Source organism: Typopeltis vanoorti, chromosome 5 (genome assembly GCF_054136105.1).
Source record: "Typopeltis vanoorti isolate ZY-2024b chromosome 5, IOZ_Tvanoo_1.0, whole genome shotgun sequence".
Classification (NCBI taxonomy): Eukaryota; Metazoa; Arthropoda; class Arachnida; order Uropygi; family Thelyphonidae; genus Typopeltis; species Typopeltis vanoorti.
The window spans coordinates 8,037,387-8,063,920 of NC_143553.1; the positions used below are offsets into that span (position 1 = coordinate 8,037,387).

General features: G+C 37.4%; 1 protein-coding gene across 4 annotated transcripts in view; it reads right to left on the reverse strand.

Annotated features, from left to right (window-relative positions):
• LOC150106214 (neuroglian-like) overlaps window positions 1-26,534 on the reverse strand; it is an 888,579-nt gene that overhangs the window by 307,468 nt on the left and 554,577 nt on the right. For all 4 annotated transcript variants that reach the window (XR_016548353.1, XM_090393042.1, XM_090393040.1 and 1 more), the window contains one exon: window positions 23,125-23,406. Coding sequence is in view for 3 of the 4 variants with exons in the window: in XM_090393042.1 (XP_090249168.1) it covers window positions 23,125-23,406 (282 nt within the window). In the remaining variant the exon portion in view is untranslated. The remainder of the gene's footprint in view (window positions 1-23,124; window positions 23,407-26,534) is intronic.

A 26,534-nucleotide genomic window follows, 5' to 3' on the forward strand; every position in this document is an offset into this window, starting at 1 on the left:
TAGTGAAGATAACACAGAGGATTGCTGCAATAATGAGAAGAACACTGACCTGCAGAGATAAAATGGTTATCATTCCATTGTGTAAGACTCTGATCAGACAACACTTGGACTATTGTTCTGAGATCTGGTCTCCAGGATTTGTAGGGGATTAACTGTGGAAAGGGTACAAAGGCAGATAACAAAGATGGTGTTGGGACTGTACAATGTTAGTTATGAGGATCGGCTGAGGGAGTGTGGACTGCAGAGTTTGGTGGATAGAAGAAGGAGAGGTGATATGATTGAGACTTTTGAACTGTTGAGAGGTGGTTACAGAGTTGACAATGGGTAGTTCTTTTGCTTGGTTGAACAGCGGGAATGAGTCATGACAAGGGGCCATTCCTGGAAGTTACGAAAGGAAACTGTGAGAAAGAGGGTGAGGAGTGGTTTAACCATGGAATGCATTGCCTGATAGAGTGGTGAGAGTGAAAATGGTCAATGCATTTAAGGAGTGGTATGATAGACTTTTTGTTCCCTAGGGGGGACCTCCCATGATGAGTCTTTTGACACCATGGAGGCCTGAATAATTTTTTTTTAACGTTACATACATTTGTTACAGTTATTACATACATTACTTACATTTATTTACATATGAGACTTACATTACATACATTTGTTTAGATATGAGACTTATATTACGTACATTTATTTACATATAATACTGTTGGATCCTACTTTCTACTCCGATGTATATTCTAGCTTTTGATTGACTCCACATTCGAACACAGAGAATGTTTATTTTTAACTGTGCCACTCTATGTTCAAATTTGCATGAGCAAAGTTGAGGAATCAACCATCAACCAATGTATATTATTACTAACTTAATTTTAGGCCGAGGTTCTCTTTATTATATAAGTTCCTGCTAAGATTCAAAATATTTTAATGAGCGATGCAATGGAAGAAGTCAGGCAAACACAAGATTCAATTCAAATAAAATTATTTAATGCAGTGTCACATAAATTTACATCAAAACAAAGATTTCTAGTAGGGAAAATACAGTTAAACAATAATTAAGTTTTCATTGAGATAGTAGCAAACTACTCAGATTACGATTAGAACTTATGCATACAGATTCTATTCTTATTATCATCAAGGATTCTTATCACAACTTCACTCTAATCAGAGTGAAGTTGTGATATAAGTTGTGATTATTATTGAATAATAACTTTAATCAAAGTTATTATTCAATATAGTTTAAATATCAACTCAGTTTAACCATTCAGAACAGTTTATAAACCATCAGACATTCATTTGAAGATTTCAAAGTTCTATCAACCTAGCAAAATAGTTCGCAGAATTTTCAGTTTGCAATATTACATTAAGTTTCTTACAACAGACTTCTCTATATCACACTTTCAGTCTTGAATCATTAATCCAAATGGTACAATATTCGGCACGTCAAGAGGGAAATGTTTCACTATATCACACATTCGATCTTGAATAGTTAAATACAGCAATAAGGATTAAATTATGTTTGCCGGAGATAAGTTCGCTACTTCACACTAGGCATAGAAAAGATAATCTTAGTGATATAAGCAGTATAGCTTCTTCACATCGAGAATCCAATGAACACACTTAAATTCTTGTTGACGTTCACTTTGAAACTACACAAACTTAAAAGAATCTTCTGTTTACGTAACTGATTAATAGACTCGGGAGAATATATCCTTTTGCACTGGTTCAACTTAACTTCCAATGTCTCTCTTTTCTTATTCTTATTATCCTTTGTCCTGCATTAATTCACTGCAAGGCGATAGGAAAATATAATAGAATTAAGACTCCGAAAAAGGTAAGTCAAAGTGCCAAGCGATTTACAGTGCTTCCTACTTCGTTCATGCCATGTCAATCGGCCACCTCCCTTGCCTGTTTCCTACTGTGTGTGTCTTTCTTTTTCATGTACTGCTTATCAAATCCTACTCTCCTTTCCTGCCAAAATCTGGTTCTAACTAGTTTAGTTCATATCAAACTCACTTCTGCATCCTGGACAGTAACACACGCTAAGGCACGCGCTAGCTAAAAATAACATAATTACTCATAGCAGCCAATCAAGTGCTATCTTAAGGAATTTCCTGGATACATTATAAATGCACATATTACAGTTTTTAACATTATATTAAAGGAATTAAATTCACAAAATAAATGATATTTTAATACACAGCTTTTCATAACTATAATTTATCCCAAAAAATATAAATAAATATTGATCAACATAACTTGAAAGAAATCACATAAATAGCAAATTATGAGCATTGGACTATTTAGTTTAAAAAAAAACAAATTTTGCTCAGGGAATGGTAGATTATGATGGACTCTGAATGATGTATTAACAATTTCCATTTCTCTTCATTCAGAATCCAATGTACATTTGTTTACATATGAGACTTGCATTATGTACATTTGTTTACATATAATACATACATTGATTTTCTTGTGATACGTACTTTACATGCATTTGGTTATTTAGTAAGCCTTTGTTGGATTCTGAAAGAAGAGAAATTTCATGAGCCAGTCTGTGATCAGATTTATGTCATGTTGCATATTTGTTTGGGCTATGCTTGCATTATTATGGATGGATATTATAGCTGTATAGTCTGCTCATTGGAGTATCTTACATTTGAGGGGTAGCTGATTATTATCGTGCATATAAATGTTGTATAGAGTGGGGGAGAGTACAGCTCCCTGTGGCACTCCACAGGTTACTGGTAGCTCTCTACTTCGGTTTGACCCGATACGTGTGATATGCTTTCTATTTTGGAGATAGTTTTTAAACCCTGTGAAGAGGCCCATCTATTCCAACATGCCTCAGCTTTTCTAACAAGGTTTGATGTGTGTGTATCAAATGCTTTAGTTATATCAATAAAGACTACCATGGCAATTTTGTTTTTATCTAAGGCGCTATTAATTACGTCTGTAAAGTCTTCCAAGAGAGATATTGTTCCCTTATTTTTCTGAAAACCATATTGTGTTTTGGGGATAATATGAAAGGTGCCGTATATGCTGTGAGTTTCTTCAGTACGATCCGCTCCATAATTTGATTGATAATTGGTAATGTTGCTATGAGTTTGTAATTGCTGATTAAATTTCTTTTTCCATGTTTGTATATGGGTGTGATTATGGCGGTCTTTAGCATGCTTGGTATCTGTCCTGTTTTAAATATTTTATTTATTAATTTTAGTAGGATAGGACCTAAGCTAGTTGCATGTTGCTTGATATCCTTAGGTCTTATACCATCAATTCCTGGGCCTTTGTTTAGTTTTATTTGATGTATTACAGAGAGAAGTTCTGCTTCTTTTATGATTGGGAACCATAATGTCTGTTTTGATTGTGGTGCAAGTGGAGGATCACGTTTTGTGAATGGGGGAATATTTCTGTGTAGTTCTTGTATGGAGTCTGCAAAGTATTGGTTAAAGTCATTTGCTAGTTGTTGGATAGGTTTTTGCGTCTTTCATGAAGCTGTGTTTTATGGTTTCGGAGGCGGTGTTGTTGGGAGCACAATCTAGCATCTCGTTGATCAGATGCCAGGTTTGTTTCATGTTGTTTTGTGCAGAGGTTAATTTGTCTCTGTAGTAGTTTCTTTTTGCATTTCTTATTTGTGTTGTAAGATAATTCCTTGTTATCTTATATTCAGTTTTTAAAGCTGTGTTATTTGGATATCGTTTTATTCTTTCCATAGAGCGTGCTTTCTGTGTATTTCTAGGATTAAGTTTTGTGTTATCCAAGGATTTTGGGTTGTTTTTGAGTGAATTCTGATTTTCTTTGCAGCTTTCTTATATATTTCCTCAAGTGTGAGTTTAATGTTGTTGTATAAGATATCTGATGCCATGTGTTCCCAGTTAGTGTTTCTTATTTCGTGGTTGATATTTCTTCATCTATTATTGTTTGTGTTGCTTTTCTTCTGTGGGGCATTGCATGGATATTGTCTTAGTGTGCAGGTTTAGAGCCGTGAAGTAATGAACTGCTACTTCGCATTTTATGACCGATGCAGTGTAACTGTTTGGTGGTGCTCGGATGTTTATGTGATCTAGGCAGGGAGCAATGATAGTATTTCTGAATATTTCTTCTCTAGTACATGATGCTATTGTTGGTATTAGATTATACAAGGATAGCCTGTCTAGGTATTGTACAGTGTTGTTCTGGTTTTTGTTTGCAATATTTATGTTTATGTCACTGATTATCATTAGGTATTCGGTTGAGCATAATTCATGGCGTGAAAGCCAGCAATTGAGTTCGTGATAGAATTTTAGCATGTTTAAGTTTGGTGGCCTGTAAATTGCATTTAGTATTATGGGATGCTGTCTATTTAGATTGAGGAAGGAGGTGGAGATTGCAAAGGAACAATTTGGCTTCATGCCTGGTAGATCAACAACAGATGCTATCTTTGGGTTATGACAGATGATGGAAAAATATCGAGAGAAACAAAGGGAGCTACATCTGGTATTTATTGATCTGGAGAAAGCATACGATAGAGTGCCAAGGCAAGAAGTCTGGAGGTGTCTGAGGGAGAAGAAGGTGCCGGAGAAATATGTCAGGTTGGTGCGGGAAATGTACAGAAATGTGAAGACAAGTGTTTGGACCTGTTTGGGACAGACAGAAAGTTTTCAAGTAACAGTTGGCTTGCATCAAGGGTCAGCATTAAGTCCGTTTCTGTTTAATATTGTGATGGAGGTGGTAACAGAGGAGGTGAGAGAAGATGCGCCTTGGACAATGTTGTATGCAGATGACATCTTGCTGTGTGTAGATTCAAGAGAAGAAGCGGGAACTAAACTGGAAAGATGGAGAAAAATACTGGAAGAGAGAGGTATGAGACTGAGCAGAAGTAAAACAGAGTATATGTGTTGCGCAGTGGGCAGCGGCAGCCAGGAGACAGATCTGGAGATGGAAGGAAATGTCATCAGGAAGGTGAGACACTTTAAATACTTAGGTTCAACAGTGGAAGAAGATGGAGGAGCTGAGAAGGAAGTGGGATGCAGGATACAAGTGTGTTGGAGGAACTGGAGGGAGATGGCTGGAGTGTTATGCGATAAGAGGGTGCCGATCAATCTGAAAGGCAAAATTTATAGGACAGTAGTGAGGCCAGCTATGACATACGCTATAGAAACTGTGGCCCTGAGGAAAAATAACATCAGCAGGATGGAAGTAGCAGAGATGAGAATGCTTAGGTGGATGTGTGGTGTGACCAGAAAGGATCGTCTGAGAAATGACGATGTCAGGGGAACAGTGAAAGTTACGAACTTAGGAGCGAAAATACAGGAGGCAAGGTTGAGATGGTTTGGTCATGTGATGAGGAGGGAGGACGAATATGTGGGAAGAAGGGTCATGCAGATGGATGTGCAAGGAAGGCGGAAGCGTGGGCGGCCAAAGAAGAGATGGAGGGAGCTGGTAAAAGAGGACTTGAGGATGAAGAACTTGGATGTGGTGACAGCCCAAGACAGGAAGGTGTGGAGGAGACTCATTATAAACAGTGACCCCACTTAAGTGGGAGAAGCTGCAGAAGAAGAAAAAGAAGGATGCTGTCTATTTGTGGTATTAGTGACATCGAGGCAAAGGGTTTAAGCATGCTAAAATTGATAGGCCGTTTCTTTTGCTATTAATTTATGTTCGATAAATATTAATATTCCACCTTCTCTTTTTGTTTGGCGGCATGATCTATGTTGTTGGAAGCCTGGAATTTTGAAAGCATTCGCTTCGTCATTAGTTATGGATACTTCTGTTAGGACCAATATATCAATAATACTGGTGTAATTCCTCAGATAAGCCTGTAACAATAACCAGTGTTTTCGAATACTTCTGATGTTAATATGCAAGATTGAGAGTCCTCTCACTTGTACTGTGTGTTGTTTCCATGTATCAAGCGAGTCGAAAGTACAATTGCTGATGTATTCTGGTGTAATTACATCTATCTGATGGTTCACACTCATTTTTGTTGTGTTGAGGTCTTCTTTTTGAACTTTCAATCCTCTTGCATGGCTGCCACATATGTACTATTACTAATAACCCTTCCCGGCTTCACATCATATGCAAACAACTGAATTTCCCCTTGCAATCCATTAACAATGTCATTGATATAAAGGTTAAACAATACAGATCCCAGTACTGAGCCCTGTGGAACCCCACTTGTAACCTTCTACTTCCTTGATATTGTTCCACCATACACAACTCTCTGACCTATCAGACAGCCAATCCAGTTGACTAACCTGATATCTAAACTCATGTTTCTGTAACTTAAATATTAGCTTATAATGTGGCTTCCTGTCAAATGCCTTTGTAAAATCCAAAAAAATGGCTGTGTATGCCTTTCGTTCATCAACTGCTCTTGTCACTTTATTATAAAAGGCAATCATATTACTTAAGAAAGAGCGCCCCTTAACAAATCCATGTTGATCCCCACAGATAACATTACCCTCATTTGCTGAATGCTGTATATAGTCCCTCAATAATTTCTCCAAGACCTTAACAATTACTGATGACACACAAATTGGCCTATAATTAGACACTTCCAGTCTGCTAACACCCTTATGCAATGGCACTATCTTACCTTCCTTCCATTCCTTGGGTACCTTTCCCATAGCCAGACTTTCCTTGAAAAGCCAGGTCAAAGGAGCTGTCAGTTCTTTAGCACATTCTCTCAAAACCCATGGTGAAATATCATCCAGTCCAACTGCTTTACTGACATTTAAAGTACTTAGTATTTGGAAAGCACTCACCTCTTGCACGTATAAACCTCGAACTCACAATTTCCCTCTAGTATTAAAACCTTCTTCTCCAGGATGAAACACTCCAATAAAGTGCTCATCTAACAACTCCACCATGTCCTCTGCATCAGTCACTCTATTCCCATTTTTTTTGCCACAATGTCATTCTTCCACAATCTTTCAATCTCTTCTCATATTCCAGTTTTGCCTTCCTCACCATACTAGTCACTCTCTTGGCCTGAGTCTTATATTCTTCATGCATCTGTTTTTCCCCCCTCTCTTTATATCTCTTCCATAATCTCTTTTTCACCTGCAGTTCCTGTTTGATGTTGTTTGTCATCTACTTCACCATTTCCCAAGCACTAATGATATCCTGGCCTTCCAATTCTGCCCTCCATGGAACTGCCCCAAGTAGATATCTAAGACTATTATAATCACCTGCCTTATAATTCCACATATGTTTCCTTTTTTTTGATACTCCTGCATGACTATTCATCTTTCCTATCAAAGCCACATGGTCACTCTCTCCAACTGGGGGGAGGGGAGATGTTATCTTAGTTATTATCAGCTCTTCTGATGCTATGACCAAATCCAAAACTCTTGAACCTCTTTGTTCCCTCTATTACATGTTGCCTAAGACATTTGTTCCTCAAGAATTCTAGAAATTCCATTCCCTTATTACTACATGCATTTTCCACTTCCCAGCTTATACTGCTGTAGTTATAATCTCCCATAACAATCATTCTTCTTGCACTTGCCAAGCTCAACTGCCTAAACATCTCCTGCTCCCCACTCTCTGTACTGCTTGGCTTTTAGCAACACCCCACTAAATATCCTGTCTTGTCCACCTCTACCTTACACCATATGCTTTCATAACCATTAGTGTCTTCCACTGCCTTTCAAAGCCTCAACCCGTAGAGGACACAAGTCTTCACTTATCATTAGCAGTACTCCACCACTACGATTTCCCCTCCTATCCTGCCGAAAAATGCTGTATCCTGCTACTTCTATTCCTGTTACTATATCATCTTCCATTAACCATGTCTCAGTGATCCCAATAATCTTTGGCCAGGCTGACACTATCAGTGCCACCAATTCTTCTGCTTTATTACGGATACTCTTGGCATTAGTATAAAGCATAAAAATGTCACTGCTTCTATACTTATCATTATCCCCTCCAGGCCCCCAATTGACTCAGTGTTACCTCATGTCGTCCCCCCTTTGCCCAAGCAAACAAGAGGCCACCCGTGCTACCATCCACTCTGGAAACTCTAGTTGCCCTGCATTGACACACTGACTCAATTCAGAAAACAGCAATCACTCCAGATGTCTACGTCCTTCCTCATTCAAATGCAAGAGGTCTCTCGCGTACAGTTCCTTTCTGTCCTGAAATGCCCTACAAGCATTCACATATTCCAATACTCTCTTCTGACACATTCTGGCTATTATGCTATTCATTATTACTGCTCTTCTGCTAAGCTCCTCATCATATCTGGGTAACACAGACACCATCGTATTATTATTACTTACTAATTATTATTATTGATTAAAAAAATAGCAATGTTAAAAAGTGAAATTAATTCATTCAGTATTCCCTAATGATAAGAAAAAAAATAAATAAAGAAACCGTAAATATAATTTGCGAATTAAAATGAACTGCAGATTGATATATAAATGTAAATGGCAAAATGCAAAAATGAATTAAATATTAATATAAAATTATTTCACAACCAATATCATTAATATGAAATCTCTCTCTCTCTCAACACATTGAATGAATCATTGTAAATATATATATGTGAGAAAAAAAATGCAAAATATATTTTTAGTATTATTATTTATACACATTTAAATAAGAGAATCCAGGTATTTGCTTACGCTTGGACTTGCCGAACTTTATATATTTACTATATTCGGCATGAAACTCTTTGAGTTTCTTATTCGGCTATGAAACAATATGGGATGTAATATCCCTTAACTTAAACTATTATAATACAGCTATATCGCCTGCTTCAGTTTAGGAGTACCCCTGTTTAAATGTCATTGGCTATTTACTCATGGGTTCTTAGGGCATTATGAGTGTAGATGTACTAAAAAGTATGTGTAGCTTAAGGAATAGAAATTGCACATACCTTTTTCTGGGTGTTGTGGCTTTTCCTCTGTCTGCGATGTCGAGAACTGCAGAGTGTGTGTGTGTGGGGGGGGTAGGCAGTTTGGTAGAATAAGTTAGAAAAACCCGGGTTTTTTTCGTAATATGTAGAAACATATACTTTTATATAGGGTGGGGAAAAAGGTGAAAGGGTTAATTTTTTAAAATAGGGAGGGGGAAGGGGAAAGTTGGTTGACGGGGTGTGGACCGTTTCGACTATTCGTGGTCATCATCGGAACATATTGGGAAAGTGGAAGCTATGTCAGGTCGGGTGGGTGCTTCAGAGGTGTTTGTGTTGTCTCCTATTGGTCTCCTATGTCTCCTATTGGTATAAGACAATGAAACAATGCTCAGAATATCGGAAACAATAGCTATAAAGTGTGACGCGAACTCGATCAACGTACACAGGCCCTACATAATCTCCGAGGTTTGGAAGCTTCACAACATTAAATTGAGGTCACAATCCCGACCAATAGGAGACAACACAAACACCTCTGAAGCACCCACCTGACCTGACATAGCTTCCACTTTCCCAATATGTTCCGATGATGACCACGAATAGTCGAAACGGTCCACACCCCGTCAACCACCTTTCCCCTTCCCCCTCCCTATTTTAAAAAATTAACCCTTTCACCTTTTTCCCCACCCTATATAAAAGTATATGTTTCTACATATTATGAAAAAAACCCGGGTTTTTCTAACTTATTCTACCAAACTGCCTACCCCCCCCCCCACACACACACACTCTGCAGTTCTCGACATCGCAGACAGAGGAAAAGCCACAACACCCAGAAAAAGGTATGTGCAATTTCTATTCCTTAAGCTACACATACTTTTTAGTACATCTACACTCATAATGCCATAAGAACCAATGAGTAAATAGCCAATGACATTTAAACAGGGGTACTCCTAAACTGAAGCAGGCGATATAGCTGTATTATAATAGTTTATAATGAGGAGTAACATGGGAGTTTTCCCAGAAATAATATACATAATTTTCTTGTGTCTTATAACCATACAACCCCTAACATTGGCTCTCTACTCATAATTCCCCCACCAACCCCCAACCCCCCCCACCCTCGATCACAAACACCATTAAAATTAGCCTTCACCTAACGCACATACCAACATAAGCTTATGTCATGGTCGCACGTCACATGTTCAATGAATGCATAAACTTTACAAAAAGTACATACCAAAAAACCATCCTAACATACACCGCTCAAAAAATACACATAACTTTCCTCAAAAAATGCCTCGATCACAACATCACACCAAAATTCGCGACGGTACGCTGCAACAGCACAATTCACGGAAATAAACAAATCTGCTACCGAGCATCCCGTGCCCTCATAAAACAAGCCATAAACAACAGATTTAAAAAGAAACAACAAGCATATTCATACATTCACAAAACAAAAAACAGATTGAAAAAGCTACTAACCACTAACGAATGGGCAGTTTTTTGGGATAATACCCAATCGCACATCAACGACTACACGCTATTATTAGAAGATCGACACGCAAAGAAATGGTACACACTAACAAACACCCAATACAACAATCGCGCTGCTTCCAACCCTTCGGATATTTCCGCCTTAGAACACACAAAAAACAATTCCATTATCAATCTATCACACTACAATCTCACGCCCGACGAAATCACCATCCTGAACAAAGGATTAAACTTTGGTGTTTCCCCAAAATACATACAAAACAGAGACATCATTACCGAAATGCAAGCGAAATTAGAGTACGACCCTAACAAAGAAACTATATTCCACAAAATTAACAACATCATAAACAGTAAAATAATAATTAAACCCAACATCACCCCCAACCTACAAGAAGCCCTTCTATCCCTAAAGAAGAACCCGAACATTATTATCAATAAAGCAGACAAAGGGGACACCGTAGTCATCACAAACCAAGCCGATTACCACAACAAGATAACAGCCATCTTAACCGACCCACACACCTACCGAAAAATACAAATTGACTCCACCTCCGACCTCATAAAACAAATCAACGATACCCTACACATACTAAAAAATGAAAATGAAATTGACAAAACCACACTGAAAAACACAATCCCCCGCACCACACGCACCCCTTGTATGTTCGGACAAATAAAAACCCACAAAGACGGGTACCCGATGAGACCAATAGTCTCCTACAAAAATACCACCACAGCCCCTTTATCAAAATTCGTAGCGAAACTCCTCAAACCACTAACCACAACGTCAAACTTCATGATAAAAAACACAGACGACCTTTTCAATAAAATAAAAGACCTAACCCTATCCCAAGAAGATATCCTCACTTCTTTAGATGCGGCCTCTTTATACACTAACGTGGACGTCCCCAGAACTTTAGACATCGTACACACACACTACTCACAGAAGACCACACCCTACACACTCGTACTAAACTAACGCCCATTGACATTATTAACTTAATAAAACTAGTAATCTCGGCAAACTTCTTCAAGTTCAACAACAACATGTACATACAAATCTTCGGACTCCCCATGGGCCAAAACATCAGTGGACAACTAGCGGAATTATTCCTGGCACATATAGAATCACTTCTACTCCACCCTTCCCTTCCCCCTGGCATCACCTTCTATGGCAGATACGTGGACGATATTCTGTGCATTGGTAATCCCACACACATCACCACCTTAAAAACATCCCTAAACAGCTACAGCAACAGGTTAAAATTCACCACAGAAACCGAACAGAACAAATCCATCAACTTCTTAAACTTGACATTAACCAGAACACACAACAAAATAGCCACGAAAATATACCACAAACCCTCACACATCGGAAACTACCTCCATTTTCACTCATACCATCCGTATTCTGTTAAAAAATCCGTCATCTTATCACAATTCATAAATGCTCACAAATTTTCAACCAATCAAAATAGTCTACACGCTGAAATAAAAAAACTAACACAGATCTTCTTAAATCGTAACTATCCTACACAACTGATTAACTACGCAAACAAGACGGCAAAAAACCGCCAAAACAACCCAAGTACCAAAACGAACTTCCCTACACAAAAAATTATCAAACTACCATACACCCAAAACACATACAAAGCCTATAAATACATCTTCAAACATACTGACTACAAACTGGTATTCACCACAAGCCAAAAACTGGCTAACCTCCTAAAATCCACCAAACCTCACACACAAAAAGATATATTTGAACAGCACAATGTAGTCTATAAATTTCCCTGCCAAAAAGACTGTGACATCACCTACACAGGTTCCACCATCAGGTCCTTATGGGCAAGACTACAAGAACACTTCCGTGACTGTAACATCCCTATTCCAGAACATTTAAACACTAAAAAACGCAACATTAAAAAGAAAAATCGTATACAAAGCACAGGAAAAACGGAAATAGCTGTTCACGCCCTTGAACAAAAACACACCCCGCAGATAGACAAGGCCATCATAATAGACAGACAAGACAATGAAACAATGCTCAGAATATCGGAAACAATAGCTATAAAGTGTGACGCGAACTCGATCAACGTACACAGGCCCTACATAATCTCCGAGGTTTGGAAGCTTCACAACATTAAATTGAGGTCACAATCCCGACCAATAGGAGACAACACAAACACCTCTGAAGCACCCACCCGACCTGACATAGCTTCCACTTTCCCAATATGTTCCGATGATGACCACGAATAGTTGAAACGGTCCACACCCCGTCAACCACCTTTCCCCTTCCCCCTCCCTATTTTAAAAAATTAACCCTTTCACCTTTTTCCCCACCCTATATAAAAGTATATGTTTCTACATATTACGAAAAAAACCCGGGTTTTTCTAACTTATTCTACCAAACTGCCTACCCCCCCCCCCACACACACACTCTGCAGTTCTCGACATCGCAGACAGAGGAAAAGCCACAACACCCAGAAAAAGGTATGTGCAATTTCTATTCCTTAAGCTACACATACTTTTTAGTACATCTACACTCATAATGCCCTAAGAACCCATGAGTAAATAGCCAATGACATTTAAACAGGGGTACTCCTAAACTGAAGCAGGCGATATAGCTGTATTATAATAGTTTATAATGAGGAGTAACATGGGAGTTTTCCCAGAAATAATATACATCCCTTAACTTAAATAAGTTTATATGTCGCCGAATTGAAGCTTTTGGCTCTTCATATAATTAATAGTTTATTAGGACACCTTCTTAGCAACTCTCATAGTAGGGTATAAGTAAGTTCTGTTTGCTACAAACTTGGTATTTCTAGGTCTACCTACTCACTGATGAGACCTCAATAAAGGGTGAAACCGGTCTGGGTGGTGACCTTCTCTCACTCATAATGTAAAACAGTAATACAGCTCCTAGGAGCTGGGTTTCACATTATGGGGAAATATCAAGAATAGTGATTGGAGCTTGCTCCACCCTTACCATGAGTTGCCTCAGTGTTGCACTCCCTAAAGGGTCAGTTATAACACTATCCAGAGGATAGTGTTACAACTGACCCTTTTTTTGACATATTTGCTTATGCTTGGACTCGCCGAACTTTATATATTTACTATATTTGACATGAAACTCTTTGAGTTTCTTATTTGGCTATGAAACAATATGGGATGTAATATCCCTTAACTTAAATATGTACTGAATATTTGTAGTGAAAAAACGTAATAGTAATACTTCAATTGTATATTTGTAAATATTCTGTAATTTAATATTGCTTCCTCCAAATGACCCATTAACTATCTCCCATGTTTTTATGCCATGACACAGATTTAAGCTTCTTAAGTTTGTCAAAATCAGCTTAAGAAGATTGTAGTTCCACATATACCCCTTCTTTACAGAATATTCCTCATGTTTTATAATCTTCCAAGTGAAGACCACATAGTCACTTTTGCCAATTGGAGGCAATGTGGCCACCTTGGATATGGATAGCTCTTTTAATCCTATGACCAGGTCAAATACTCTCACAACCCTATTACCCCCCTCCATTATATGCTGCCTCAAGTAATTCTCTCTCAGTAGGTGCATAAATTCTATTTCCTTCTTGCCATGTGATCTTTCTTCCTTCCAGTCTATATCTCCATAGTTGAAGTTCCCATAATAATCACTTGATCTGTACTCATTGTACTAATTTGCCAATGCATGTCTTCTAGATCATCCATTGAATCCCCTGATCTATAGCAACAACTAACTGTATATTTTGTCTTTCTGGCTTTAATCTCACACTGGACTGCTTCAAATGAACAGCCACCCTTCCACCTATTTGATTCTTTTTGGCTGCAATTCATCTGCAGTACTCTTCCTCCAATTGTATTTTCTCTATCTTCACTGAAAATTTTAAATCCTTCTCATTCTATCCCTGCAACTACATCATCTACTGTCAGCCAAGTATCACTAATGCCTATAGCATTTAGCGAGGTTGCACTAACCATTTCCCAAAATTCCTCCCTCTTGTTCCTGATACTTCTTGCATTAGCATATAGAAACAGAAGAATTCCTTTTGGCATCCACTCACCTTTCCTGAAGTGACTACCCTATTCAATATTTTTGCTTGAGAGACTAGATTCTGCACTTGGTCATTCTCCCACTCACTTGCCTCATGGATGCCTTCACACCAACTCACCTGCTTCCATTATAATTGTTTAAGTTTCCTAGATTTGAACTTCAGCATGATTGGTGAACAAAGATCTCTAGACACCTAATGCCAAATCATTTAAATGCAGTCCATCAGCATTATAAAAATCCTTCTTTCCCTCAAACACAGAGAACAGATCCTACATCATTTCTTCTGCACAACCTATATATTGATTTTGTAGCTAAAAATACCCTCCTCCTCAGTTCACTTCTATCATAGCATGGCAGGAGTCTTGCATTCTTCACCTTCTTGCTCTTCAGTTTTGCTTCTAACAACTCGTTTTCATCCTCTCTCATAGAATACTTTTTGCCTCTCAACTTGTACCAATCATGATAATTAGTTTTTTGCCTTACCTTTTTTTTGCATCCAGATGGCATGACTAATACTGTGAATTTTTTAACCAGGGAAACACAATTTTGTTACACTTTCATTAAGTACTCCCCTGTTCATTGAGTCTCCATACATAATTTTCTCCTTAACTTGTTTTTCTCATTGGTTCACTTGGTCTTTATTATTACTTCAGACCACATGCTTCTTTCTCTTCTCAGCCCTGCTAATCTCTTGCCACTTTGGCAATTTTTCAATTCCGTGCTTTGTACTGTGAAGAATAACATTTAAGCGCACTATTTCTTTATTAATGTCCATTTTGTTCTCCTCTATTTCCACGGCTGCACGTTTGACATTACTAACATCATTTTCCATTGTTCCGTCAATACTGTCCACTCTAATAACATGTGCTCCATTCTCCTCACCTAATAAGCACTCACTTTTGAAATATTTAATATATACTCTCTCTCTCTCTCTCTCCAGTTTGAATTTCCTTTCACATATCCTTTAATTTTTGTGACAAAAACAGCTCACACACACACACACATTGCACTGCACAAAATCCCGTAAATTCTAATCATCTGACAATGTAATCATTACCATCATTGTTCTACTACGCATTAGCACCATACCAACAATATCGTATTTAAACAAAAAAAATACAAGGGATTTACTTACAATCTAAAATAACTCAGTCAATTGCACACCTGTTTAAAACAAAAACTACAATAGGTTAACCTAATATTACCAACTAAAATTACTTGTCCTTCAGGAGCGCTAATAACCACAAAACACACACAATACGCCACCTAACTTTTTTTTTTTAATCTTCAGTACTATTATAAAATAATCAAAAGAAAGTACCATCTTAGCTTACTCATTAATTGTTGAATTGGATTTTAATACTATTGATGCAAACAGATTCTTAAGAAAATAACTATTTAATATTTCACTGGTATTATATCCAGCATCTTTAGAGCACATAAACACAGTTTCCACACGGTTACTCATTAATTGTTGGAGGTATTAGTATTAACTGAGATGACATCTAAAAAAATTTTTTTCCACAGTAATTGACTCTGCTTTCAAAGATCAGGTTCTTGCATATTACAGTCTTTAACATTGTACACTTTTTAATGTTTTTCATTAAGTCTTGAAAAATGCCTTTTTTGTGTGTGTGTGAGGGATACTACTTGAAGACTAAAGAAATTACAGAAATCTCCTGTTTATAAAGCAAATAAGCTGAATGAGTGGAGGGCAGGTAATTATAATTATGGGGAACGTCAACTATGGGAACATAAACTGGAAGGAAGAGAAAACATGTGAAAGGAAAGAAATGCATTTTATGCAGTTACTAAGGAATAATTACCTGAGGCAGCATGTGGTGGAATGCACTAGGAGTTTGAGAGGGTTAGATATAGTAACTGCATCAGAGAATTTGTCTATAGCCAATATGACCACATTGCCACCATTTGGTGAGAGTGATCACATAGTCTTAACCTGTGCTAATTAGCTAAATGTGAAATTTTCATTGTAGAAGGGTATATGTGGAATTACAAGGCTGGTAAGGATGACTAGCTTAGGAGATTGCTTGATCAATGGCCTGGCATGTGCAATTGCAAATGATGAATGTTGATTTTGTATGTGAAGTGGTAAAGGAATGATTGAGTGAAGTAATAGCACACTGCATACCTAGAGTTGGGAGAATAAATCAAGTGGGAGTTAAATGGATGAATACTATCATTAAGCTGGAGCTACAAAAAGAGGAAAATCTGTGGAGGGAATTCAAGGAGAAAGGTGACCAGCAGGCACATGAGCAGTACAAAGCAAAGGCCAGAAAAGTAACCAGTGTGGTAAGAAAGACAAAAGCAGAATATGAGAGGAAATTAGCGGTGCATGCCAAAGATAATCCCAAAGAGTTTTTTTCAGTACATTGCAAGTAAAAGAAAGAATGTTCATGAATTTTAATGAATTTTGGTGTTGATGGTAGGGATTTAACTGAATCAGGAAAAATAGCAGAATTACTGAGTGAACACTCTGCAAGAGTATTTCATCCAGGTGGAGATATCGCAGTAAGAAGAAAGGCAAAGGCTTATATGGAAACTGAAATAAATGAACCGGAGGTACATAGCATATTACAGAACCTTGATGCGAATACAGCTATGGAATTACAGGGTATACCAGCCTGAGTTTTACAAGAAGGTGCTAGGGAATTGGCAGTACCTTTGACGATGTTGTTTAATCTGAGTTTCAGCTCTGGGTTGATCCCAAGGGAGTAGAAAGAAGGGAAAATAGTTCCATGGCATAAAGGGAGCTCCATGACTGATGAAGTAAATTACTGACCGATTAGCATACCAGAAGTCATAGTCAAGGTACTGGAGAAGCTGGTCAAGAGAAAAATACAGGAAAGGATAGACAGAAATGGGTTATATGGGAGGGGGAGAACATGGTTTTGTGAAGTGCAGGCTTTGTCTCAGTAACTTGCTCATGTTTTATAGTAACAGCTGGATAAAGATAATGGATTCACAGTGATACTGCTGGAACTTACAAAAGCTTTTGACAGGACACCACATGGAATTCTAATCAGTAAACTGCAGCACATGAGGATGGATATAAAGTTGGTGAAGTGGATAAGAGGATGGTTGATGGAGAGAGAGAGAGAGAGAAGAGAGTAGTTTATTCAGGAGAAGAGTGAAGTAGAAGCCCTGTGGCTAGCAGTGTGCTGCAGAGCTTTTTTCTTGGGCCACTACTATTTAATTTGTTCATTAATGATAGAGGAAGGGATCTGAGAGGAACTATTCAATTGTTTACCGTGTTTACCGATGATGAAAAATTGGGTAGAGCAATAGTTAATACAGATGATGTTAAAATTTTGTAGAATGATTTAGATAGACTGGCAGTCTGGGCAAAGGAGAATGGATATTAGTTTAATATGGCAAAGTGTAATATTATGCATTTTGTGGTGTGTGTGTGTGTGGGGGGGATTACCAGCTGCATACCACATTGATGAAACTGTACTCTAGGAAATTGATGAAGCCAGGAATTTGGGGGTTTTAGTGGATAGGGAATTAAAGTTTTAAGGGTATATTGCAAAAGTGGCTAAGCCAGCTCAATGGATTACTTGGTTACTGAAGAATACTTTGACAAACGGATTATTATACCTCTGTATAGAGCCCCCCCATGTTGACTGCTGCAAGCAGATCTGGTTACTTGGGTTTCTTGGGGGGATGAGGAAGCAGTGGAGAGGATCCGCAGGCAAGTGATCAAGATGGTATCAGGTCTATGGAATGAATCTTATGAGGACAGGCTGAAGATTTGTGGATTACAGAAATTGGTTGACAGGTGGAAAAGGGGTGATATGATTGAGACAAACAAATTACTGAAGGGTTTTTACAAGATTAATACAGAGAAAAATTTTCAGAACAGGACTGGTGGTGGAAGAACTAGGAGTCAACCTTGGAAACTGAGCCAGAGTGTATTTAGCAGGAATGTCAGGACTAGATTTTTTGCTTGGTGAATGATGAATGAGTGGAATAGATTGCAATCTGTTGTTGGTGCCATGACTGTGAAAGAATTCAAAGCAAAGTACGACAGGTACTGAACGAATGTTAGACAGTGCTTGGCATGATGTTTAGGGGACCTACTTAAATGAGTCTAACTCCATGTAGTGGCCCACAGTCAGGATAATAATATAGGTAACTTGCTTATGACTTTCACTTTCTTCACTGTCACTTCTTCCAAAAATCCTTTCATATCTTTTCTCATAGTGAACTTATCACTAGTTAAAAGTTAAATCCTTGGCAATCTCAATGTCCACAATTAAAACTGACTTCTCTACTCAAACATCACAGACCAAGCAAGATGAGAAGCAGAAGTATTTGCTAAAAGAAAAGACTTAATTGTACATCTACCTACTTGAATCCCTGATAAACCTCTTCACTTTCTCCAAAATCTCCTCTCTCTCGGAACATCCCTCCTCCAACCATTCTCAACTTTACATCCTCTGGAACTAAAATGGAGCCAAGTGGGACGACCTCCTGACCCTAACACCTGCTGTAAACAAGTCACTGCAATTATTCTCACTGGTATGAAGGCCTTTGTGCACCATTCAGTCCATAATTCACATCCACTTTCCGAGCCCTGGTTCAGCTAAAATTGTGTCAAAGCAGTCAGAGAAAAAAAATCCAGCTTACCTCATGTGACTTGCATCAAGAACTCCAGCTTCATGCTCTGCTTTTTTGCCAAAGTATGCAACATATGCAAATCAGTCAATAGTAGATCCAAATCTGATTTCATAAAGGCCACCAGCAGAAGATTTGCCTTCTGTCCAAATGGAAGTCATTGCTTCTGGTGGTTTGCGAAGGCCACTGGACGCAATTTCTGCTCTTCTGCACTTCCACTTCTTTCTCATCCTGATGGTACCACTGTTGCTTCACCTGAAGATAATGCTGATCTCCTGGCATTATTCTTTTCCTCAAACTCCTGCACAGATTACCAAGAGATATCACCTCCTACCATATCAGAATCCACGTACCGAATGCCTGCTATAGTTTATCAACAAAAATTCATCAGAAAAACTGATAAATAACTTAGATAGTAAAAAGTCTTCTGGTTCTGAAGGCATCTCCCCAATTATTCTCAAACATTATGCATCACGGCTAACACCTTCCCTGCATCATCTCTATAATTTATTATACATATCTGGTACTTATCCCAATGTATGGAAGCAATCTCATATCCACCCTATTCCAAAAAAAAGGGTGACAGAAGTCTACAACCAGCCCTCACTTCTGTCCTCTCCAAAATAATGGAAAAAGTCATCAATAGCCAACTTCTCCACTACTTAGAGGTCTGCAAATTAATCAGCGACCACTAGAACAGATTCTGCCATTCAAGATCTACAGATGACCTTGTAGCATACACCAAACAACTACAACTCTTCAAAAAAAAAAAAAAATAAAATAAACTTCTATCTCAGTCCTCTTCTACACACCTCACATAAGGTACTGATACGCCTATAGGTCCCTCAACCTTTTGTGTATGGGATCAATATAAATTTCAATCAATTTTACTTTTCTCTTCTGTTTTTTATTATTATTATTATTATTATTGTGTTTTGTGTTTGTTATGTTTTTATTTATTTATTTTTTTGGTCCAGTAAAGCAATTTCAAGCCTTTGAAATAATAACCCAGACATCAATGGTCATTATGATGGAATAGCCATACCAAATAACATCCTTTTTTTTATAATTGACCTTTACGTTCCTGATTATTTTGTTATCCAACATCAACCATTCAGTGCACTGTTGTGTCTTATTTTGCTGCTTAACTTTCTTGTCCCCTCTATGTTCCTTTAAATGCCTCTAAACTTTCTGTAATTCCCTATTAATAATCTACTGTATTTTAATTTTGCAATTTCAGGTTGTAATTCATTTTTAGTAATCTCAAGTTTCTCTTTAGGGTGGCAAACCTTCTTGTTACATACAGATACACATATTATTATTATTACACCCTCTGTGGAGTCAGCAGACTCATCATGGGAGGTTCATTTAACTATCAGCATATTTATCATACCGAATCTTAAAATCCTTAACACTCCTTGCATTAACAACATATTCTGGTAATGCATTCTATTCACTGACAGTTTTCCAAGTAAAAAATCTACTCATCACACCCCCTCGTCATTGTCTTTTTAGACAGCTTCCAGGGATTGTCTCTAGTTCTTCCCCTCTCGCCTTCTACTCTTTTTATAATCCCCTCTGGATTAATCCAATAAAATCCCCTCAGAAACTTAACTGTCTTTATCATATCACCTTTTTTCCTCCTATCCACCAATCTCAACAATCCACATTTCTTCAACCTCTTTCCATGGCTTTCCAGAGTCCAGATATTGTCTTAGGCACTGATCTCTGCACCCTCACCAATGTCTTCACATCATATTTAAAACCAGTTGATCAAATTTGAGCATGACTATCCAAGTGTGGTCATGCTCAATGTAGAATTACTATATGTAGAATTACTATATACATGGGTATATAGTAATTCTACTATATACTCATGTATATAGTAGAATTACTATATACACGGTATATAGTAATTCTACACACACATATACATAAAAACTATTAAAGCATGGTTTATGACTGGGATAACTGAGTGTGGATAACATGTCTTCTAACTATCCAGTATGGTGTAGTTTCAAATTTTACTGTTGGTATTGATATGTCTGTAAATGTCTTTAGCTGGGAGATGAATTTTTTCATTAATGTGAGACCATGACTACTTACAGGTGGCTTGAAGTGGCTTCAACTAGTTCCATGTATGGTCTCTGTGATTCCACAACACTACCTCTGTGTTGGAACCTCTTTTATATCAATGCAGATCATCTCTTGTTCCTGCCATTGTTGAGGCAACTCTGGTAATCATGTGAAATTCCAATAACCCATCCTAATCTCAACAATAATGATGACCTAGAAATCCCAAGAATATGGATGGCACACATTTTTTTCCTAACAAGTCATATTAATTAGGACTGTAGGTTTCTAGCGTTCTTTACTACAAAACTCAGGTTAACAATTACTTCAGACATTAATTTGATAATAAAAATCTCATCCCTATTTAAACTACTGATTAGGTCAATGCTAATGCTTCAGCACTTACCAGTACTTTTGCATTTGATTTATGGTCATAAAAAACTAGACTACAGTTTTGATGTAGTTTTTTTTTTTCCGAACAGAGGTCAGAAATTAGTAATGCTTTGGCATATTGTGTGAATTATCATATAAATTGCTCCTCAGTGTTTTACATATGTTTGCACCCCATGTGGTGACTTTAATATGAATTTCAAGACATTCAAAAATTGAAGTTATTATTTCAATGCAAATGTAGTCTACAAATACCAATGACTGTGTAATAATGAAAGCAAGTAAGGAGATAAATTATTTTTTTATGTCACATGCCATATAAGAGCAAAATGCTTTTGGTAACAACTTCCTTGTTTGCCTGTTCTTTCCTAAGTTATTTTCTTTATCTTTCAGAACATGCAACATAACATTTTACTAAAATAAAGAGCCAAAAGGCTTCATTTCAGCGATGCAATTCTATAAATCAAGTGGATATTAAATCCAGCATTATTTCAAAGTCGAATGTAGAAACTTTCATAAAGAAGTTGACCAGAGAGCTCACAGGATTACTCACCAGCATTTACGAGTTGCCCTAGTGCAGAAAATATAGAAGACAGGCACTGCCCAGGTGTATATATGTGGCTTTTATTGGCCCATTTTGATAAGGTTTCACTGGCCTGACAGCTGTTTCAAACTGGTTGGTTCTCTTCAGAGACCAGGCAGAAACCTTAAGAGAGCAAAAACTGCCATTCAGTACTAAGGAACTCGAAGTGTCAGAGAGGTGTATTTCACATAAGCAAAGTCTCGGTTGGTGCGTAAAGTATTTGCTAAAATAAAGAATTCGCTTACAAAAAATACACCTCAATGACACTTCAAGTTCCTTAGTACTAAACAAGAGTTTTTGCTCTCTTAAGGTTTGCCCAGTTTCTGAAGAGAACCAATCAGTTCAAAAGAGCTGTCAGGCTAGTGAAACCTTATCAAAATCGACCAATAAAAGGCAAATATATAGATGCTTGGGAGGCACCTATGTCTTCTATATGGTCTGCACTAGGGAAACTCGTAAATGCTGGCAAGTGTATTCCTGTAAGCTCTCTGATCAACTTCTTTATGAGACTTTCATAGTTTCTACATTCAGCTTTGAAACAATGCTGGATTTAATATCCACTTGATTTATATAAATGCAATATAACAGTTTGACAATTTTTTACACATTTAAAGTGATAATATTCAGTATAAAAATATAAACACTTTTTTTTTTATGATGAAATTCATTAAGATGACAAAGAATGGAACTCAAGCAGTCCTGTGTTGAAACTGCTCTCTTCTAGTGAGGATTAAAAAGACACTAAACATCAGAAAAATCACTTTTCCAGCATACAAAGTGTAAAGATTTCCGAACATATTGTTAAGTTGCTGTATATAAATTTATTTTGAGAATTTCTGAAATGCAATGACAAAAACACCTCATTAAATCCAATTGAAATCTATGTAGTAGTAGTTGTCTATGGTCTATAACTTGATGAAATTTTGTGTGATATCAATCACACAGCAATGAAGGTTTAGCCATATTACATAGTGTAAATAAAATAAATATAAAGAAAAGAGAAATCTTTCACTATTTTACATTTATCATTAAAAATATTACCTTGAACAGTGAGAGTTGCTGCTGCTTCATCCTGATCAAGTTCTGTTTTTGCTACACATGTATATACACCAGAATCTTGTTCGACTGTTTTGGTGATAGTAAGTGAATTATCAGATGCTTGTACCATTCGTGGATCCCGATCAAAATCAATTGGTTTGTCATTAAAGAGCCACATAATAGATAATTCCAGTGAAGGATCAGCTTGTGCACTACATCGAAATGTTGCTGATTTACTTGCAGCAACTTCATAGTTCTGTGGAGGTTGAGTTACTTTTGTCTTAGCTAAAAAAAAAAAAAAAAATAATATATATATATATATATATTCAGATTATAGAATAACTTCTTGTTTTCTATATTTCAATACACGTTAATAAAAAGGTCATGCTTAAAATTATGATTAAAATTGTAATCATGATTTTAGGCACTTTTTTTTATGAGTTATGAAAGTCGAAATGAATTAGTCTGAATTTTCAATGATTTATTTTAGTTTCATACTGAATTCTTTCTTTTGTCATTTATTTATATGTTTCATGTTCATTGGTGCCAACCACGAACTTAATTTTTTTGAAAAAGTATATATGGCAATGAAGAAAAAGATCAAAATGTGGGCGAGATGGTTGCAATGAATTTTAAAAGTACTGAGGAGTAAAAGCTTTGTGAGCAACTATGGGGCATGTGCAGCAGAAAGAAAAGTGAAGGGAGAGGATAATAAGTGTGCTATGTTTAGTATGATAATATGTTTAGCGTGATATTTGAGAACTGAGGAGACAAGAAGTGACCGCGCCGTTAGCCTAGTGGCTTTGCGCTTCGCAACCATATTCCTGGGGAAGGAGTGTCCCAGGTTCGATTCCCGTTGTAGACGTGAGGAATTTGAGGATCTTCCTCAGGCATAGCCAAGTTAGCCGGTCTTGGGCGCGGTCAGTAGGGTTTTTTCCGCCAGTTTATATGGCGTTTTTCATCCCGCAAGCAGACAAACCGGCCCCGTGAACATACGCCTCTACAGTCAAAAATATACCCCCCCCCCAACGGCAGACCAGGCGACGGGTTGGTTGGGAGTAGTACTAACAAGAAGTCGCATCTACGCGGACCCTGCATAGGGAGCGGGAATAACGCGTAGAAGAAGAAGAAGAAGGAGACAAGAAGTGATACTAAATGACATAATAGCTAGAATATGTAGTAACAAAGGTTAGGAATGCATGGATATCTGAAGTGCATTTGATGGTAGAGAAGAAATGGATTCAACAAATAGCTCATATCCAAATAGAAAAGGATGCAGGCATTTGAAAACTTACTATTCTCTAAGCAAGCAACAATGTTGGAGAAGGGAAAATTGCCAGGGTTGAAGGTATCAGTGATAACCGTGTGTGCATGTGAGAGGGTGGCAGTTTAGGTGATGGGAGAATGCCGGCAAAGGTTGGTCGATTGGTAGAGCCTCTGCTACTAATAGCTCAGTTAAGTAAGTTTGAGCGCGGTAAGTATTTGGAAGGGGACCAATCATTCGATGCTGTCGGCACACTCTCCCTCAATGAGTCTTTGGACTCCCTGGAGGTGTCAAAATAATAATAATAATAATAATAATAGAGTAAAGTAGAGACTGGGAGGGGGGGGGACGAAGGCAATAATAGAAAACAGACTAATGGGAATACTGACAATGCACTACTTTTTCTATATACAAATGCAGGAGGATCAGCAATAAGGAGAATGATTGTGAGGCCTTGAGACTTGCTATCATGAATATTACAGGTATCAGTGAAACAGGACTGAGAGAAAAGCAGAGAATCTTTTGGGGAAAACAGGGAGAAGAAAATGAGGTGGTGGAGATTTACTTGTGATATTGGCTAATGTGCCCTCTCAGAGTAAACAACTAAGTAAGAAACAACGGTGAGGACTTTGAGAGTATACATATATGGTGTGAGAGCAAGGCCTTTGCCAGATTAGATCATGCCTTGAAGCAAACAATTAAATATCGCCCCTGGTGGATTATAAAACAAATATAAGAAAATCACCAATTGATATTTTGTTTTTATTACAAGAGAAACATTAATGCAAAACAATTACATAATAATATTAATTAAATGTTTCCTCTATGGGGATATCACACAATAAAACTATTTTTAAGCTCTTCTAAATTTAAATGATAAGCAATGTCTGCCTCTATCGATACAATTGCTAGACCAACTACAGGAATTGTTAACACTACCCTTAGGGCAGTGGTTACGTTGGGATATATATCTACAAGATTTTGGTTATATATATATATATATGATAAAATTTGGTGAGGACCACTTTTCTCTTGTATTACTGTTGAGAGAATTTTCAATTCTTCAAATAAATCTATTGCATCTACATCAGGTGTAAAATATCTTGTTGCTGTAATACGAAGCCTACAGCAATATGGCTGAACAAGCACCTTTATTAAACAGTGCTGTGAGGCAGGCTGCCTCTATGCTACACCCTGTCGCTGGTATGTGTGTGTGTGAGAGAGAGAGAGGTGTACAAAGGGATTTTGTGGGATGCTGCTTTAGGCCAGAAAACAACAAAGTGAAATGATGAAAAATCTTTAGTCAAATTAACTCAGAAAATGTGAAGGTGATGATCCTGTAAGATTTCATCTGTCACATAACAGTAAGAGTGTTATATGCTCAAACAGGAAGCAAGAAGCATATACTCCATAAAGCAATATGAAATCTAGAGTAAAATTATTTTCCTTGGAATCATTTTTGGAATTCTCATTTCAATATTATACTCCTATTGTCAGAGCAAATATCTTTATGTTCAATTCAGCACAGGAAAGAAAGCTGTCTTTTTCATCAAACCAGCTCCCAAGATGATATATGCGAGCATGGACTAGGGATCTTTAAATGTTTGCTAATTATTCACAGTTAGGTAGAATTATCAGGAATGGTGCTTATGTTAATTCTTTACAGGAAGTTTTGAATAGACTTTTGCTTGGACAGATGAGTAGGATTATAGTTTTAATATTAATAAATGTAAGCCATTACACTTTGGGGTATACAGAAGTATAAGCTGGCATACTTAGCTTGCTTGGACAGATGAGTAGCGTTATAGTTTTAATATTAATAAATGCAAGGTTACACTTTGGAGTACAGAGTGCATAAGCTGGCATACTGTATTGGTGAAGTTATATTATTATTATTATTATTATTTCCCAAGACCTCATGGAGTCAAAGACTTATCTGGGAGGTGCTTTTATCACACACACATCTCATCATACCGTGTCTTAAACACACTCAAACTCTTTGCAGACACCACACACTCAGGCAAGGCATTCCAATCATTCACAACTCTGCACGAAAAAAATCTGCCTCTCACTCCCCTACTCACACCCTCTTTATACAGTTTCCAGGGATGACCTCTGGTTCTCCCCTGATCTCCCATTATTCTCTGTA